General features: G+C 39.9%; 1 protein-coding gene across 2 annotated transcripts in view; it reads left to right on the top strand.

Moving 5' to 3' along the window:
- NRBF2 (nuclear receptor binding factor 2) overlaps window positions 1–15158 on the top strand; it is a 29581-nt gene extending 14423 nt beyond the window's left edge. Inside the window, exons 2-4 of one of the 2 annotated variants that reach the window (XM_041750462.1) lie at window positions 2121–2205; window positions 8089–8129; window positions 13637–15158. In XM_041750462.1, the coding sequence (XP_041606396.1) occupies window positions 2121–2205; window positions 8089–8129; window positions 13637–14347 (837 nt within the window). In that variant the 3' untranslated portion in view covers window positions 14348–15158. The remainder of the gene's footprint in view (window positions 1–2120; window positions 2206–8088; window positions 8130–13636) is intronic. The other variant, XM_041750463.1, reaches the window with a different exon arrangement.
- The last annotated feature ends 2651 nt before the right edge of the window (window positions 15159–17809 follow it).

Below are 17809 nucleotides of genomic sequence, written 5' to 3'. Positions count from 1 at the left end.
GCAGGTTTGTCTCTTATGTAAAGCTTTTTTCAAAGATCAGAAAGATTACGGCACCTGCAAATTCTCCCCTTTCTTTGTTTTTCTTGTATTACCTAGACCTAGAACCTTGTTGATCGGCTGCCATTTGGATTAACTCTATTATCAGAACACACTACTTAGAGAAATCGTGTTGATCATAACTTAGCTTCATGTATATTCTCTTCCCAAAAGATCTGTATCATTCCTGGGTACTGTAAAATATACTATGTTCACAACATATTTTTTGCTCAGTTAAAAGTATTTTAAGCCCATAGCCATTTATTTTGCCCATTATTATTTTCAGGAATAAATTGAGACTTAAGGGAAGAGTTTCATTATTATTTGAGAATAAAAAGCCTCTGAAACAGTTGAAATAGATGATCTTGCTTTTAAAGAGTGTTGCTGTGTCTTCCTTACAAAAATAGAAGGGAAAGTAAACAGCAAGCATTGCTGAGAGTGTGTTTTCTACTTTTGTCTTCACCTCTGTTTTACATTGAGCATGGTTTGCAAACATGCCCAGAATATTTCTAATCTCAGTTACCAAACTGATTCTCTGAAGTATTTTTATGAGGCATCTGTGGCAGTTTTTGAAAAGCATTCAAGATAAATCACTTTACACCTGACAGAACAGATTATGCTTTTTGCCTTCTTAAAAAACTGAGGTAAAGGGTGCCTGGCTGGCTCAGTTGGAAGAGCATGTGACTCAGTCTTGGGGTTGTGGGTTCAAGCCCTACACTGAGTATAGAGATTACTTAAAAAAAAATAAACTTAATTTTTTTTTAAAAATGTGGTAAAGTACACAAAGCATAAAATTTACCCTTTATAATTTTTAAGTACACAGTATAGTTGCAAGTATATTCACTTGTTGTGCAACAGATCTCCAGAACCTTTCACCTTGCAAAACTGAAACTCTACACCTTCAACAACAACTCCGTTTTCTCTCCTGCCACCCCCTGGCAAACACCATTTCACTTTCTGCTTTTATGAGTTTGACTACTTTAGATACCATGTTAGCAGGATCATACAGCATTTGTTTTTTGTAACTGGCTTATTTTATATTTTATTATTAGCGTTAATGTCCTTGGAGTTCATCCCTGTTGTGACATGTGTCAGAATTTCCTTCCTTTTCAAGGATGAGTACAGATTCCATTGTGTATGGATACTGCATTTTGTTTATCCGTTGATCTGTTGATGCATATTTGCATTGCTTCCACCTTTTCGCCATTGTGATTAATGCTCCTTTGTACATAGGCATACAGTGCTCCCCCCCCTTTTTTTTATTAAGAAGCTTTGCTAAATCATCTGTGAGTTTGAGGAAGACTACACTAGAATTGACTTGATCCTTTCTCCTTGCTTGCTTAACTGTAAAATCTTGGGTAAGATATGTGGCCCCTGTATGTCTGCTGGATCTCCTTATTTAAGAAAGGGAGGGATACTCATAAGGTTGTAGGAACTCTTAAAATGTAGCACAGATGTGAAGAGGCTGATAACTACTTATTAATCCATTTATCTTCATATTCTGGAGCACTTTAGTCATTTGCTTTCAGAACTTCTGAGTTTGTTGTTTTGGTCAGTGGTACCTGAAAAAAAATTGCTGTAATATTAAATATCCATATTATTAATTCCTCAGTACAGTGTTCAGATTTCTATTTTGAATAGTAAATTTAATGTTGAAAGGGATATAAGAGAAGCTTGAGTTTTCTGTAATTTCCTGATTATAGTTTTTAAATGATACAGACTAGTGAAGGGATCTGCAAGATAACTTGTTTTGAAAAGAGATTGTTAAAAATTAAATACACATTTTAAGTAATAATCTGTGATGGTAACTCTTGGTTAATCCTTAAAGAGTAAAAGAATGTGGATCACTGAAGGAGTTAAGTGTGTGGTGTGAAACTTGATGGTTTATTGGTAGAGTTGAGAAAAGTTTTAACTTCTTTCAGATGCTACAGCTCTAGGAGCTACCCATTAGATTCCTTACAGACATAGCTGTGATGGTTTGATGTGTGGCAGAAAAAAGCATTATTTATCTTGTCAAAAGAATTTTTTAAGTCTTTTTTTTTATGTATATAATTGAGAGGAATTTAGGAATGTTTGTCTTCTAGGCTCATCAACAGAGCAGACGAGCAGATCGTTTATTAGCTGCAGGGAAATACGAAGAGGCGATTTCTTGTCATAAAAAGGCTTCAGGTGAGTGTTCTAAAGAAATACTGACTTTAAAACTGGAGGGCAGTTTCTTTTCTCCAGCATATCTCAACAATTTGTTCAGAACAAAAGTCACAATAATGATGTGTTATTGCCCTGTGTATACAAGGTTGACACTACTGACCCACCAGATCATTGGTTTGGATTACTTTTCAAGTAAGTATGCTGGATTTCCCGGTTGATCCTTAACATAATCTTCCTAAATTGTGAAGGTTGCATGCCATGCTGTATTGGTAAATGACTCCTGAACACAGCTTTTTGAGTCCAGAGATCCCTAAAGCTAGACGTGATTGCAAGAAGTCTACCAGTTTATCTTAGTTATTATGGAAAAATGGATTTCAAATAGGCGTTTTGGATTATGAAAGCAAAAACTAAATTCTAACCAATTAGTTTTCACTGAATTTGTTTTCTAAGATGCTGATAGTATTCTTTTTTAGCTTCCTTCTGAATATTTCATCTGTATATTCATGCCTATGGTATGCTGATGATAGCTTTCTTTTAGGTACAGAATTTAGAATTAATGACTTATCAGACACTTAATTCTATCCCAGGCAATTGCACAGTCTAGCATATGTTGAACTCAGAAATAGATCTTTGGGGTCTGTTTTGTACAGACTGGTTTCTGTTGGCTGATTAACAAAACTAAATGCTGGGGCACCTGGGTGGCTCAGTGGTTGAGCATCTGCCTTTGGGTCAGGTTGTGTTCCCAGGGTCCTGGAATTGAGTACTGCATTGGGCTCCCTGCGGGGAGCCTGCTTCTCCCTCTGCCTGTGTCTCAGCCTCTCTGTGTCTCTCATGAATGAATGAATGAATGAATGAATTCTTAAAAAAAAAAAAACCCTAAAAGCTTTGACGAGGGAGTGTTTTATTCATGCTGCATTCAAAATAAGTCACCTTCCTTACAGCAAGCCTTACAGTCTTTCTGCTGGAGAAAGACACTTTTTCTCCTTCTAGGCCACTGTGATGATTAAAGCCATGCTGTTTCTTGGCAGTATACCCTTCCAGTGTTGCCTTAGTGCTGAAATACAGACCACACAGTGGATACTGGTTTGAATAAGTTCTTTTATGTCAGTGATTTTTGCCTACGAGCTGGTGATTTTTCAGATAAAATTTCAAGTCTTATCGTTAAAAAATTAGTTTTGCCACTGAAGTATACTCCTTCAGAAGAGCCAAGAGCGTAATAGGTACCCCGTAAGTCTTTTTGAATTTTTATGGTGAATTTTATGGGGAGCTTTTTTATACAGCATTAAACTTGGCAACCAGTGCTCTTTAAATCTTTCAGAAACCATATTTTGTTGTGAATCATATTGTTAAATTTATAGTCACTATACAGAAAAGAAAATGTACCATACACTATTTTTTAAAAAGTGTTGTGGATGAATGCCAGTGAAATAATACCTTTAATTAAATATCCCACAATGGTTGTAGTTACACATGTATAAAATATATTACAATGGGGTGGTCAGCATACATTGTGTATTGAACAGCAGAAGATTGAGTATATAAAAGGGAGAAAGGTCTCCTTCATTTCTATCCTACATCCGTCTTTGAGGAGTGAAGACTGATGTTGGGCTTTACACCCCTCTCACTTTCTCAGTATCTACATTCTCCAAGATTCTCAGCAATACAAAAGATAAAGGCAGCCTTCTGGATCCCATTAGCTCTAATTAGGGAGATAGAATTTAAGTATGATTAGTTAATCCCACTGAGCTGATTTGATTTGGAGTTCAGACTTGGTTAAAAATAGCCTTGTATTTTAGAGTGGAGTTGTGAATGTAATGCTAGCTTGAAAATTGACATGGTTAGGGGCGCCTGGGCGTCTTAGTTGATTAAGCGCCTGACTAAATTTTGGCTCAAGTCATGATCTCACAGTCCTGGTATTGAGCCCTGTGTTGGTCTCCATGCTCAGCAAGGAGTTTGCTTGAAGATTCTCTCCCTCTGGCCCTCTCCCTGCTCACACACACACACACTTTCTCTTCTCAAATAAATAAATGAATCTTTAAAAAAAATTAATGTGGTTAGAGTAAGCTTAGTATTTTCTGAATTGACTTCTCTATCTAGGGCTTATAGCTGAGGTGTTTGGGAAAATGGATGTAGATATATTCTGAAGTGAAGGAACTTGGTGTTTGGAAATTATTTTAGAACCATGACAGGGAAGGCTCTCATCTGAGAAAGACAGAAAGAAAGGAAAACCTGAAATAAAGAACTTGGGGCAAAAGATGAGTCCTCTTTGACTTTTCGAGACCAGAGGAGATTGAGACTGAACACTGATCCTGAGATTACATAGCTAAATTCATAGCCCCCATACTTAGTGGTGTTCTGATGGATTTTTTTTTTTAAGTAAGCTTATACCCACTGTGCTTGAACTCAGAACCTCAAGATCAAGAGTCACTTGCTCTACTAACTGAACCAGCCAGGCACCCCAGATGGTGTTTATTTTGTAAATGTTTTGGACAGTGCCTGGATTAGACAAAATCGAGCATCTGAGCACTCATTTGACAGATAAGCTGAGATACCAAATCCAGAAAGAAAAAGCCATCTGTCCAGTAGGAGCAGGGGAGGAGGATGTGTCCACATTTTACCACCCTATATTGAAAGAAAAATTAAAGAAACCACAGACTCCCAAGGCTTCAGGATTGTTAGAAAAATCTATTGCTTTAAATCCTCGATTAGCATCTATAACTAGATTGATAGAATTCTCACTGTAGTCTTACACAGTCCACTTCCCTAAGTGGGTTCATTTCTTTCACAAATAGCAAAAAGCAAAAACTTGAATGCAAAGTTAATAATAGCCATTTATAATGCTTAGAACTTGAGCACTGCAGAAGATGAGCAGACGTTTGAGTGCGTTGTTTATATGTATTTGGTTGAAAACAGTTCTTGACCTGGACCTTCCCAGGAAGCTATGGCAACAGGAAAATGATTCAGAGCAGATCAGTCTTTGTCATTCAGAGGCAGTGGTTTTCTGTGTGTGTGCAGATAAGCTATACATTTTGTACTTTGGTGCCAATTTAACAGATTTATGATAGAATAGGGAAAGGTGTTAGTTTAAAAAGTAATAAATTCTTCACGTTTTTAGTTCCTTTTCCCCATCATTTATTTAATGTCTACCTTAAATATTAGTTTTGTGTTACAATTGAAGGAAGTAGTTTAACCTGAATTGTTAGAATTTTTGGAGATAAAAAGTACCTCTTTCCTAAATTTTCATCTTAGTGGGGCATATGTGACTCTGGAACAAATTCATGACTGTGTGATCAGATGACAGTCTATTTCTCTGCGGTGCTTGGGTGCCTCAGACGGTTGAGAGCCTGCCTTTGGCTCAGATCATGGTCTCCAGGGCCTAGGATCAAGTCCCGAGTTAGGCTCCCTGCTCAGTGGGGAGTCTGCTTCTCCCTCTGCTTGTGCTCTCTCTCTCAAATGAATGAAATTTTTTTTTTTAAAGATTTTATTCATTCAAGAGAGAGGGTATACCAGTTGGCGGAGGGGCAGAGGGAGAGAGATGTGCAGAACCCAATGCGGGGCTTTGATATCACAACCCTGAGATGACCTGGGCCAAAACCAAGAGTTGGATACTTAACAGATGGTGCCACCAAGGCCCCCCCATTTTTTTCTTTTAAAATAACCTTTTTATTAAGACCCAGATTTTATTTTAGTTATACATCTATATTTTTAAGATTTTGGTTTTAAGTGATCTCTATACTCAGTGTGGGGCTTGAACTTAAAATCCTGAGATCAAGAGTCACATGCTCTACTGACAGAGGCAGGTACCCCTTAGGACCCAAAATTTAAAGTAAAGCGTGGAAAACACTTAAAGTGACAGTGTGACTCATGTTGATTTTTTTGCACTTTGGGAACTCCGTGTCCTTGGGTATCCTCTGCTCTCATGTTATGGTTTTAGGGTTCTACAAAGGCCTAGGATCAAGTCCCGAGTTAGGCTCCCTGCTCAGTGGTATAAGCCTAGTTTTATGAAACTGTTCCATTTGTTTATAAAGTGGATTTAAAGCAAACTGTAGTTCACACAGGGACATGTGTTTGCAGACACAATAGGAAAGATGTTTAGGAAAGTTCATCCACATGTAGAATGTCTCAGCAGGCTTAAACATGAAGAAAAAAGGAAAAATAATCTGTATGCAGCTCTATAGACTTACTATGAGAATAAAAGGCACAAAAGGTGAGGAAAAATGTAAGTATGGCTAGAGCAAAGGCTGTACAACCAACTCTGTCTTCCATTGGGGAGAAATCACCCAGTTAATCTGTATCTTAAAGACTATGGTACAGGCGCTGAGGGGGGCACTTGACAGGATAAGCACTGGGTGTTGTTATACTGTAATTTGGCAAATCGAACTCCCAATTAAAATATATTAAAACAAGACTGGTAGAATCTGGCAGACAATAGTTTTAAGTCATAAATTCAGAATCATTAAAATATTTGGATTAAGATGACAGAAACACTACCTTGTAGTATCTGCAAAAAGGGAAAAAGGAACTTAATGTAGGGATGAGAGATAATGAAAAGTTTATAGTAAGCAAGAAAATAAAAAACAGAGACTGTACATTATCTATTATTATAGTACTTGTTATTTATACCCAGTTTTGTTCTAGATAGCATATAAAAGGCCTTAGAAAGGAATACAACAAAATATAAAATGTAATTAAAAATACGCAGATGGGGAATCCACAAAGATAAAATGAGGAGTGCCTAGAAGCATTGTTCACAGAATGCACCATGAGTTCTTGCTTATTTGATAGAAGAACTTGGCTTTGAGCTTTCTAGAAGATAGCTCAGAGAGGAAAAATAGGGACTTTTACAGTGATTATTTAAATTCAAGTAAATTATATCATCCAGGAACTGATCCTAAGGGTGTCAGAGAAGTTCATTGAGTTACTGATCATTTGTGGTCTTTATAAAAAAGATTATAACTATCCTCAACAACTTGCTTACAATAAATAATGTCAAGGGATGCCTGGGTGGCTCAGCGGTTTAGTGTCTGCCTTTAGCCCGGGGAGTGTTCCTGGAGTCCTGGGATCGAGTCCTACATCAGGCTCCCTGCATGGAGCCTGATTCTCCCTCTGTGTCTCTGCCTCTCTTTGTCTCTCATGAATAAATAAAAGCCTTAAAAATAAATAAATAATGTCAAGAAGTTTTTTTTTTTTTTTTTTAAGATTTTATTCATTTATTCATGAGAAACAGAGAGGCAGAGACACTGGCAGAGGGAGAAGCAGGCTCCTTAAGGGGAGTCCGATGTGGGACTCGATCCCGGGACCATGCCCTGAATTGAAGGCAGATGCCCAACCAGTGAGGCATCCCATGTCAACAAGTTCTTATGGCTCTTAACTACCTGATTCATGATAGGTTGATGGGATAGCTCAAATAGTTCAATAAAAGTAGTTCTCTAGGAGGCCAAAATGATATAGTCCAGGTATTCATGTGGGTAAAAAGATACTAATAATCATTTCTTTTTTTTTTTTTTTTTAATAATCATTTCTTGATATTTTTCTGATCAAAGTGAGTAATGAGGTTTTGTTAGGTTCTTGTTTAATTTTTATCCTTCCTGATCCTATAATACTGATTAGGCCATCCTTACTTTCTTAATTATGAAATCTTACAAGGATTTTGAAGAACAAACACTTTCATTATAGGGTAGAGAATATCTACAGTTGATTACCACTGACTTCTTTCTTGGAGAAGTTAAGAATCCTGTCTTAAAATCCCCACCTTGTTTCTTTTCAGGAACAGGATAACTATGTAGCAGAATTGCTTCTAAACAATTCTTTTTGTCATAGGAGTATTAGAGCTCTTCCTTTGACCTGTTGATTACAAGATTATGACATTCATATTAATGTGCCTTTTTTTTTTTTCTTAACCAGCATATCTTTCTGAAGCCATGAAGCTCACACAGTCTGAGCAGGTGAGACAATTTCTTAATATTTGTGATAAGGGTTAGAAGGATTTTTTTGTCAGTGCTAAAAATAGCGTGCATAAAACACTGTAGTCTAAAATACACAAAATGGACAAGAGTACTTCAAAAATTAAAACTCAATGTCCCAGATGTGGCCTGCAGAAACTTCTGTTTTCAGTTATTTACTCCCAGGTCTAAGATGTGTGTTTCTTAGAGACTAAGCAGTTCTGGCTAAGGGGAAACCAGCTGCTGGCCTTCCCTTTGCATGCCAAAAATAATTTAAATCTAAATTTGTCTTTTCCTGAATTCCTAAGCAGTTCTGGTACCTTTAAATTTTGTTTCACCAATGGCTTTAAATTTTTTCTGCGTTTGGGTAGGGCCTGCCTAGGTTTTGAAAATATCTTTATCCAAAGATGATTTTCCGATTATAAAAGTGTCAGGGTACATAGAAAATACTCAGTAAATGTTTGTCTAATACAATTAAGGAGATGATCACTTCTGTGAGGGGTTATCAGTGGGCAAGGGAAAAAACACGACTTCCTCAAACTGAGCCAAGAGAATCTGAAAGTTGTTTTCTGTTCTGTGCTCTTCCCGTTGTATAGAACTGCTCATGTTAGCCACAGAATACAAACATGCACTGAGCTTTCTGAACCCCTGTTAGTAAAAAGGGATTTTAGCTGTGGCACCTGGGTGGCTCAGTTGGTTAAGCATCTGACTCTTGATTTCAGCTTGGGTCATGGGATCCAGCCCCAAACTAGGCTCTGTACTCAGCATGGAGTCTGCTTAAGAGTCTCTCCTCCTCCCCCCACTTAAATAAAGTAAATCTTTAAAAAGATTTTACCTAGTTGTAGAATGAATGTTTAAAGGGAAAAGTTTTCTAATTTTTAAGCTGAGTACAAATGGCATTTCAGAGGCGTAGGACCATTCAAAAAAGGTCTTATTCAATGTGTTGATTTGGAAAGGACTTCTGACTTTCTGAATGAATGGGATTTTGTTTATGAATAAAAAAGTTAGCTTATCTAAGGTAGAAGGACCTACTTACTTTGTTTTTGCTTTTTTTGTTTAAAAATTTTAACTTAGAGCAGCCTGGGTGGCTCAGCGGTTTAGCACCGCCTTCAACCCAGGGCCTGATCCTAGAGACCTGGGATCGAGTCCCATGTCAAGCTCCCTGCGTGGAACCTGTTTCTTTCTCTGCCTGTGTCTTTGCCTCTCTCTCTCTCTCTCTCTCTCTCTCTCTCTCTGTCTCTCATAAATAAATAAATAAAATCTTTAAAAAATTTTTTTAATTTAATATATATCTGATAGAGTAAAATTCTCATTGAGTCACAGTGTCATTATTTTTTAGACTATTGTTTTTCTCACTTAGAATTTTTTAAAGCACTCAGTTTAGTTAACAGAATGCCAGGCAGTATCTTTTTTTTTTTTTTTTTTTTAAGATTTAATTTATTTATTCATAGAGACACAGAGAGAGAGAGAGATAGAGGCAGAGAGAAAAGCAGTCTCCATGCAGAGAGCCTGACGTGGGACTCGATCCAGGGTCTCCAGGATCACGCCCTGGGCTGCAGGCAGTGCTAAACCGCTGTGCCACCGGGGCTGCCCGCCAGGCAGTATCTTAAACAAAATATTAAAGTGTACCCCCCCACACACACATACTCTACTGAAGAACAAAGCCCAAAGTAAAATAGAAGGAAGGAGATAATAAAGACCAGAGAAGGAATAAGTGAAACAGATTTCAAAAAAACAGAAAAGATAAAAGAAACTAAAAGCTGGTTTTCTATAAAGATAAACAAAACTGATAAACTTTCAATAAGAAAAAAGAGGGACGCCTGGGTGGCTCAGTGGTTGAGTGTCTGCCTTTGGCTTGGAGCACGACTGCGGAGTCCTGGGATCGAGTCCCACATCGGGCTTCCTGCATGGAGCCTGCTTCTCCCTCTGCTTGTGTCTCTCTGCCTTTCTCTCTCTTTCTTTCTCTCTGTGTCTCTCATGAATAAATAAAATCTTAAAAAAAGAAAAAAGAGAACACTCGCATAGAAAATCAGAAATGAGGGATCCCTGGGTGGCCCAGGGGTTTGGCGCCTGCCTTTGGCCCAGGGCACGATCCTGGAGACCTGGGATCGAATCCCACATCGGGCTCCCGGTGCATGGAGCCTGCTTCTCCCTCTGCCTGTGTCTCTGCCTGTGTGTCTCTCATGAATAAATGGATAAAATCTTAAAAAAAAAAAAAAAAAAAAGTTGGTGGTCGTTTTAAGTTCAAGTGCATCCTAAAAGCACTACATTTTTATTCACTTTATCACCCCACATACACATTTTGTGTTTTTGACATCTATTTTATGCCTTTTTATTAAATGAGTCCCTTAACTAATTATTGTAGATTTTGTTGACTTAGGTCTTTTAACCCTCATACTAGCTTAATTAGTGGTTGATCCACTTCTTTTTCTGTTTTTCCTTACTGGTGAGATTTTTTTTCTTTCATATGTTTTCTTATTTCTAGTTTTGGTCTTGTCTTACCACTTAAAGAATTACCTTTAATGCTTCTGGTAAAGCCGGTTTAGTGGTGACGAACTCCTTTAGCTTTTGTTTGTCTGGGACACTCTTTTATCTCTACGTCAGTTCTGAATGATAGCCTTGCTGGGTATTTTTGGTTGTGTTTTCCTTTCAGCACTGTGAATGTATCGTGCCACTGGCCCGGAGACCTTTTGCTCAGAATCCAGCTGATAGTTGGCAGAGGATTCACATCCTGTAACACCAGAGGTCTCACCTTCCCCTCTTTTACAACTGGCATCTTGCTGTGATGTGGATGGAATTGCATTAAACCTGTATATCGATTTGGGGACAGTTGACACCTTTCGTATTTCGAGTCTCCTAAAGCAGGAGTGTGCCAGGCTCCATCTGCCCCAGCTGAGCCTCCCCTGGGACATCTCCACAGAGAACTGGCCCCTGAAGGTTGTGGGGCATCCTTGAAGCTGCTACCCTGCCTACTTTGGGAGGAGTGGGGGAGAGGCAGCCTTCGCCCTCTTCTCTCCCAGGAATTTCTGCTTTTGGCATTGGTTCGCCAGGATCCCTGAACCCAGGGACTTGCAGGCATGCTTTGTGTGGACTCCGAACCAGCCCAAAGCATTTATCGTAAAAGGCCAGAGCCTCTCAGGCATTAAGGAGAGATCATCTCAATGACCAGGGTCTTAATTGGTCCTAAACAGAATACCAGGAAAATAAAACATGTTCTCCATTTCCTTCCAAAATCTGTAATTGATATATGTTATTATTTGTTATGACTCTCGTATTGTTAGTGTGAATCATGTTTCTTTCTTTTTTTTTTTTTTTTTTTTTTTTTTTATCATGGTTCTGATGTTTGAAGACCTAACAAAACCTTAGGTGGGGAAAACAGATCATTACATTTTTGCAATATTTTCATGGTGGTGGTCAGAAAAACATACTTCCAGACAGCAGTTTTGCACTTTCCTAAAATTTGTACCACATGATTTGTGGTCAGCTCCTTTAAGGAGTTTTTTTTTTGTTTTTTTTTGTTTGGTGGTTGTTGTTGGTTTTTTGTTGTTGGGTGTTTTTTTGTTTTGGTTTTCTTTTGGGGGGGGGTTGGCTTTTTTGGTCTCCCTCCTCTTTAGTGACACTTCTCCAATCTGTGCTTGTACTCAGGAATCCTGAGAATTAAATGTGTTGAAATTATGAAAACTTGTCAGTATTGTCAGTAATTACTGTGTTTCCAGCCACCCCCTACACTTAGTTGTCTTCAGTTATTTAATAGTAGGTGATGCTTCTTCTGTTTTATTCTAGTATTTGTACATTTCACAATGGAATTCACATACATTGGAATAGTGTTTTTATTTCTGAAATTGCCAAACTGTGTTTCCCATGTTGCTAACTCTTTTCCAGTTGCTACCTGCAGTTCATATGATGGCTTTATGTGGAACATGATAATTTTGATGGTGAAAATAAAATTGATTTATAGATTAACATCCCAGTGTTATTTATAACCCTCTAAACCAGAGTGCAAAGATCTCTACAGAAATGATATAAAATAAAATGACCCTAAAAAATTAGATGTTGTTACAAAGATGAGGAAAAAGACTTAACCAAAAAATAAAACACTCAGTTGATAACCTTATGGGGATTCCCTGATATGGAACTAATTGCTTTTCTCTTGCTGCTTTTGAGGTCCACTTTATCTTTAATTTTTGACAATCTAATTATAATGTCTTGGTGTGGATCTCTTTCAGCTATTACTTATTTTTGTTTTAAAATAAAAATTATTTTTATAAAAGCTCCATTTCTTCCTTTTTAAAAAATTGCAGGGGTAGAAGTTAGTGATTCATCAGTTGATATAATACCCAGTGCTCATTCCACCAAGTGTCCTTCTTAATGCCCGTCCCCCAGTTACCCCATCTCCCCAGCCACTGCCTTCCAGCAACCCTCAGTTTGTTTCTTAGAGCTCAGTGCCTCTTACGGTCTGTCTCCCTCTGTTTTCATCTTATTTTATTTTTCCTTTCCTTCCCCTGTGTTCATCTGTTTTGTTTCTTAAATTCCACATATGAATAAGATCATATGGTATTTATGTTTCTCTGACTTACTTTGCTTAGCATAATATACTGTAGTTCTTTCCACGTCATTGCAAATGGCAGGATTTCATTCTTTTGATGCCTGAGTAGTATTCCATTGTACACATACACCATGTCTTTATCCACTCATCTGTTGATGGACATCTGTACCCTTTCCATAGTTTGGCTGTTGTGGACATTGCTAATATTAGTTCTTCATACAAGTTTTCTTATTACTCTTTATTGTCCCAGAGATCCCTTAAGTAACTATCTTTATCACAAAAAATGTTTTCTTTTGATGTTGATTTTGGGTGATTTCTACCCTTTCAGATTGCTGATCTGTTCTGTATCATCTAATCTGTTTATTCCCTATAATGTATTTTTTACTTATTGTATTTTTCTGCTCAGTACTTTCTTATATTATGGAGATATTTTCTATATCTTTGTTGAAGATACATATTCATACATTCTTCTCCCAAGTTAGGTGAGCATCTTTGTGACCATTATTTTGAACTGTTTATGGGGTACATTGCTTATCTTCATGGCATTTAGTTGTTTTTCTGAGGACCTGTCTTATTCATTCGTCTAGAATGTGTTTTGGTCTCCTTATTTTGACTAGCTCTTTATTTCCATCTGTTAGGGAGTTCACCATCGTCTCCTGGTCTTGAAGGAGTGGCCTTAGGGAGATGTCCTGTGGGGCTCAGAAGTGCAGTCCTCCCTGAGCCCCTTTGTTGCCTGTTTGTCCCCTCTTTTTGTGGTGGGGCCTTGACTATGGTGGATGGGAATGGCCTCTGGCCCAGCTGAGACCTGGTTGTTTTGAGGAAATTTGAGGTTCTTTTGAATTGGAAACATAGTATATAAATCTAAAGTGTTATAAAAGTTATTTAGAAAGGAGGATCTTGGGATTATATTCACTGGCTATTCCTAAAAAGATTTAAATGATACCTTTCCTTCTGTGTGTGCTAGGCTCACCTGTCACTGGAATTGCAAAGGGATAGCCACATGAAACAGCTCCTCCTCATCCAGGAGAGATGGAAAAGGGCAAAGCGGGAGGAAAGATTGAAAGCCCAGCAAAGCACAGACAAAGAGGCAGCTGCTCCGCTGCAGGCATCTCACAGACCCTCCTCTGAGGAGGCCGAGGGCCAGAGTCCCCTCCTCTCCGAGAAATACAGCCCTTCCACTGAGAAACATCTGCCTGAAATTCAGGGGGTCTTTGACAGGGATCCAGACACACTACTGTTTCTACTCCAGCAGAAGAGGGAGCCAGCAGAGCCATGCATTGGAAGCAAAGCCCCCAAAGATGATAAGACCATTATAGAGGAGCAGGCAACCAAGATCGCAGACTTGAAGAGGCACGTGGAATTCCTTGTGGCTGAGAATGAAAGATTAAGGAAAGAAAACAAACAGCTAAAGGCCGAAAAGGCCAGACTTCTGAAAGGCCCAGTAGATAAGGAACTGGATGTCGATGCTGATTTTGTAGAAAAGTCTGAGCTGTGGAGCTTGCCGCCACATTCCGAGACCGCTGCGGCCTCCTCCACCTGGCAGAAGTTTGCCTCGAGTACTGGGAAAGCCAAGGACATCCCCATACCCAATCTTCCTCCCTTGGATTTTCCCTCTCCGGAACTTCCCCTTATGGAGCTCTCTGAGGATATTCTGAAAGGCTTTATGAGTAATTGAAGTGGAAGGCCATGAAAGAGCTGAGAAGACAAGACAAAAGAATAGAGTAATACAGTTCATCCAGAAAAAAAAAGGGAAAACCACACAGAGAATAATGGCAGAGATGCTCCGTCCCCTGGCGTGCCGTGGGAGCAGCACGCCAGGACCTGGGAAACGCTCACTGTGAAATGTGTCCCGTCTGACTGAGCACGCAAGCTGATGATTCCATATTGGGCAGACGCTAGACTTTCGGAGGTTCACTTTCTCCTGATACAAACCAAATGGCTACCTGGAATAATTTTTCAAGCAACAGTTATTTTTCTTATCTTCAGGGTTAAAATGTATAAAAGTATGTTATGTATAATTAATCTATAATGCCATAAATGATAATGCAAAACCTAAATAATACAGTGGCCTGAGGGGCCACCTTGTATTGGAGACATGCTTTCTATCATGCATTGACTGTATGCATTTTGTTATGCACATTTCGTTTGTTTAATAAGGTGTGTGAGATGCACCTTTCCAGATGAAACTCTGTGTGCCACACTTTGCACTACTCATGACATAATGAGAACCTCAAGACTATCAGGAGAAATATTTAAATTTCCATTTTATGAAGAAAGGAACCAAATTATTAGTTACGCTTTTTTTTTAATTACCAGTTTACATAATTAATCAGGGTGCATTTTAAGTTCTAACTTTTTTGTTTATTGTTTAAATGTATCATTTGAAAATACTAAGGAAATATCCTTTTCTTTACTGATGCATGAGTGGAAGTAATGGTAGTTGGCAGTGTTTGATTGTAAGAAGTCAATAAAATAATTGTGTTTTATACCTTTGTTGAATGTGGTCGGTGGTTTACGAGCAGGTTCAGTGTGGCTCCTGTTGTCAGTTCTGAATATGAATTTTTTCTTTTAAGATTTTATTTATTTATTCATGAGAAAGAGAGAGGCAGAGACACAGGCAGAGGGAGAAGCAGGCTCCATGCAGGGAGCCCGACGCGGGACTCGATCCTGGGTCTCCAGGATCATCATACCCTGGGCTAAAGGCAGCGCTAAACCGCTGAGCCATCCGGGCTGCCCCTGAATGTGAATTTGAAGAGATTCAACTAGATGGTTGCTTTGGTTTGTTGAAGACCTGCTTCCTGGTCTTGTAGTCGGTTTCCCCAGAATGGGGGTGAAAGGCAATAAGGAAGTTCCTGAGTCTGCACCTGCCCTGCCACAGGGGCACCGCTCAGGGAGGGGGACTGGGCTGTCCCCCCACCTGCTCTGCAGAGGTTCCCCCCTCCCCCGCCCATGTTCCCAGGAGGAAGAGGAGGGTGTCCGAAAACCGCCTGGCTGCAGGCTACTTGGTTGGCTGTGTGGAGTTGTGGGAGTGAGGCAGACGGCCTGACGGCACGCTGCCTCGGGGACTGCTCTCTGGGTGGTGGGCTGAGGGTGGGATGGGGCTCACGCAGAAGTAGGATGAGATGAAGTGGCCTCTGGAGGCCACATCTTTTCACATCTCACCTGGCTGCAGGTGACATCCAAAATAAACTAGTTTCTTAAAAGTAAGACTTTCTAGTCTGTTAAAAGTTATGTCAGTTTGTCCATCTCAGTGCTGTAATATCCCAGACTCCGAATATTTTGCTTGCCCAACCTTACTCACAAAATTTCAGGTTTTAAAGTTCATGCCCCAGGGGACCCGGATGGCTCATTCGGTTAAGCGTCTGCCTTCGGCTCAGGGTCCGGCTCAGGGTCCTGGGATCGAGCCCCCCGGTCCCCCCCCCCACCCCCCCCACCCCGCTCCTTGCTCAGCAGGGAGCCTGCTGTTCCCTCTGCCCTCCCCACTGCCTGTGAGCTTCTCTCTCAAATAAATAAGATCTTTTAAAAAGTTTGTGCCCCAAAGAAGCTTACCTCGCCATTGCTTTCTCAAAACTGAGCTCCGCTGCGTTTTGACATGAACCTTTTCTAAGTCGTCGCCCTGTCCGGCTGCCAGCTTGCCCCGGCTCCCCGTCATCCCCACATCCCCACTCACTCTCAGCACTTGGACTTGTCTCTCTCCGCACCCGGTTCTAAGCATCTTCTCGGCAAACACGTGTTTAATGGACTTCTGCTTTACCGCTGTTGGGAAGCGCTCACCTAGCTAGTACTCTGGCTGACCTGGTTAAGTTCTTTGAGGCTCTTAATAGAATATATGTGCCTCTTGACCAATGTGACTCTGGCACCTTTGCAGCATCCTAGTGGTGTCTTCCACAGAGCAGATAATGAAGCACACCACTTGGTTTATTTAATTGTGAGACCTGGGCACGGGGCCCCTCTGCTGGTGGGGTTTCCAGTGTTCCTGGGTCTTAGTTTAGCTTAAGGCACTGAATGGATTTAGGAATAGCTTGTTTCCACGGAAAGACCACATGTTATGCTTGTCCCTGTTGCTCGGCGGGCCCTGGTCCTAGCTGACTCGGTGGTGGCCTCGCTCTTGAACGCAGATAACTAGTTGGGTGTTGGGCCAGAGAGTTCAGCTTTTCGCAGATGACAAAAAACGTTTCTTTCAGAAGGTAAGTATCCTGCCATGGTAACCACAGGCCATCCCTCCTACCTGGAAACCATGCATGAGAGAAGAGGGAAGAAGGAGATATTTTCAAGATCGTTCCATGAAAGCCACTGTCCTTCATGTTTCATCAAGTTTATTGAAATAATGAAAATACTTTGTCTCTAAATCAATTCAAAATGTTAAATCCATTATGTTCTATTTTTAACACTCTAGGTATTACTTTAATATATTTTGAATGTCATTATTTTTAAAGCCTTTAGGATCTCTTCCTTGATAATGAAACAAATTGAGGCCAGGAGGTTATGACTTCTGTGAAGTTTTATACCAGCTTGGGAGCAGAGCCCGGGGGGAAGCGGCAAACAGTCCCGTGCTGCGTTTACTGGGCCACATGGGGCTGGGTTGTCTAGTTTTCCTACTTGGGCGAAGTGACCTGGTCATTCACATTTCAGGCCCACAATGTATCCATATGCCTCAGCTATTCTCCCCAAGGGAAAGCTGGGGACCACCTGCTGAAAGTCCTCCCTACACTAAACCGTAGAAAGCCTAATCCCCATTTTCTGTGGTGTCCCTTTTCATTTGTGTGGAGTTGCGAGGAACATTTTGTTGTTTTAGAAGGTGAAGATGAATCTAGCTTGAGGCAGTCCACCTTAGGATGGTTATAACATATCTGGAGAATCAAGGCTTATGAACTGTAACAATAGTTCATAAGTAATAGTTCAGTAGTTCATAATAGTTGAGTAGTAGCGGCTACCCACCTGTTTCTGGGCCATTGTAGACTAGTTGGCTATATATGTGAAAATCAAAAGTGACCCCTATTATATTTTGTCACATTCCCGGCATAGCCTAATTGGAGACCTCTGTGGGAGCAAGTGGCATGGTTTTTAAAAAAAATTTCTTCAAGATTTGTCTTACTTTGTCCCAGTTGGAATAGGGTCCTTTAAGGGTCACTGCTGA

Source organism: Vulpes lagopus, chromosome 3 (assembly GCF_018345385.1).
Source record: "Vulpes lagopus strain Blue_001 chromosome 3, ASM1834538v1, whole genome shotgun sequence".
In the NCBI taxonomy this organism is placed as follows: Eukaryota; Metazoa; Chordata; class Mammalia; order Carnivora; family Canidae; genus Vulpes; species Vulpes lagopus.
The sequence above is the reverse complement of the archived record's forward strand: the minus strand, read 5'-3'. Positions and strand labels throughout refer to the sequence as shown.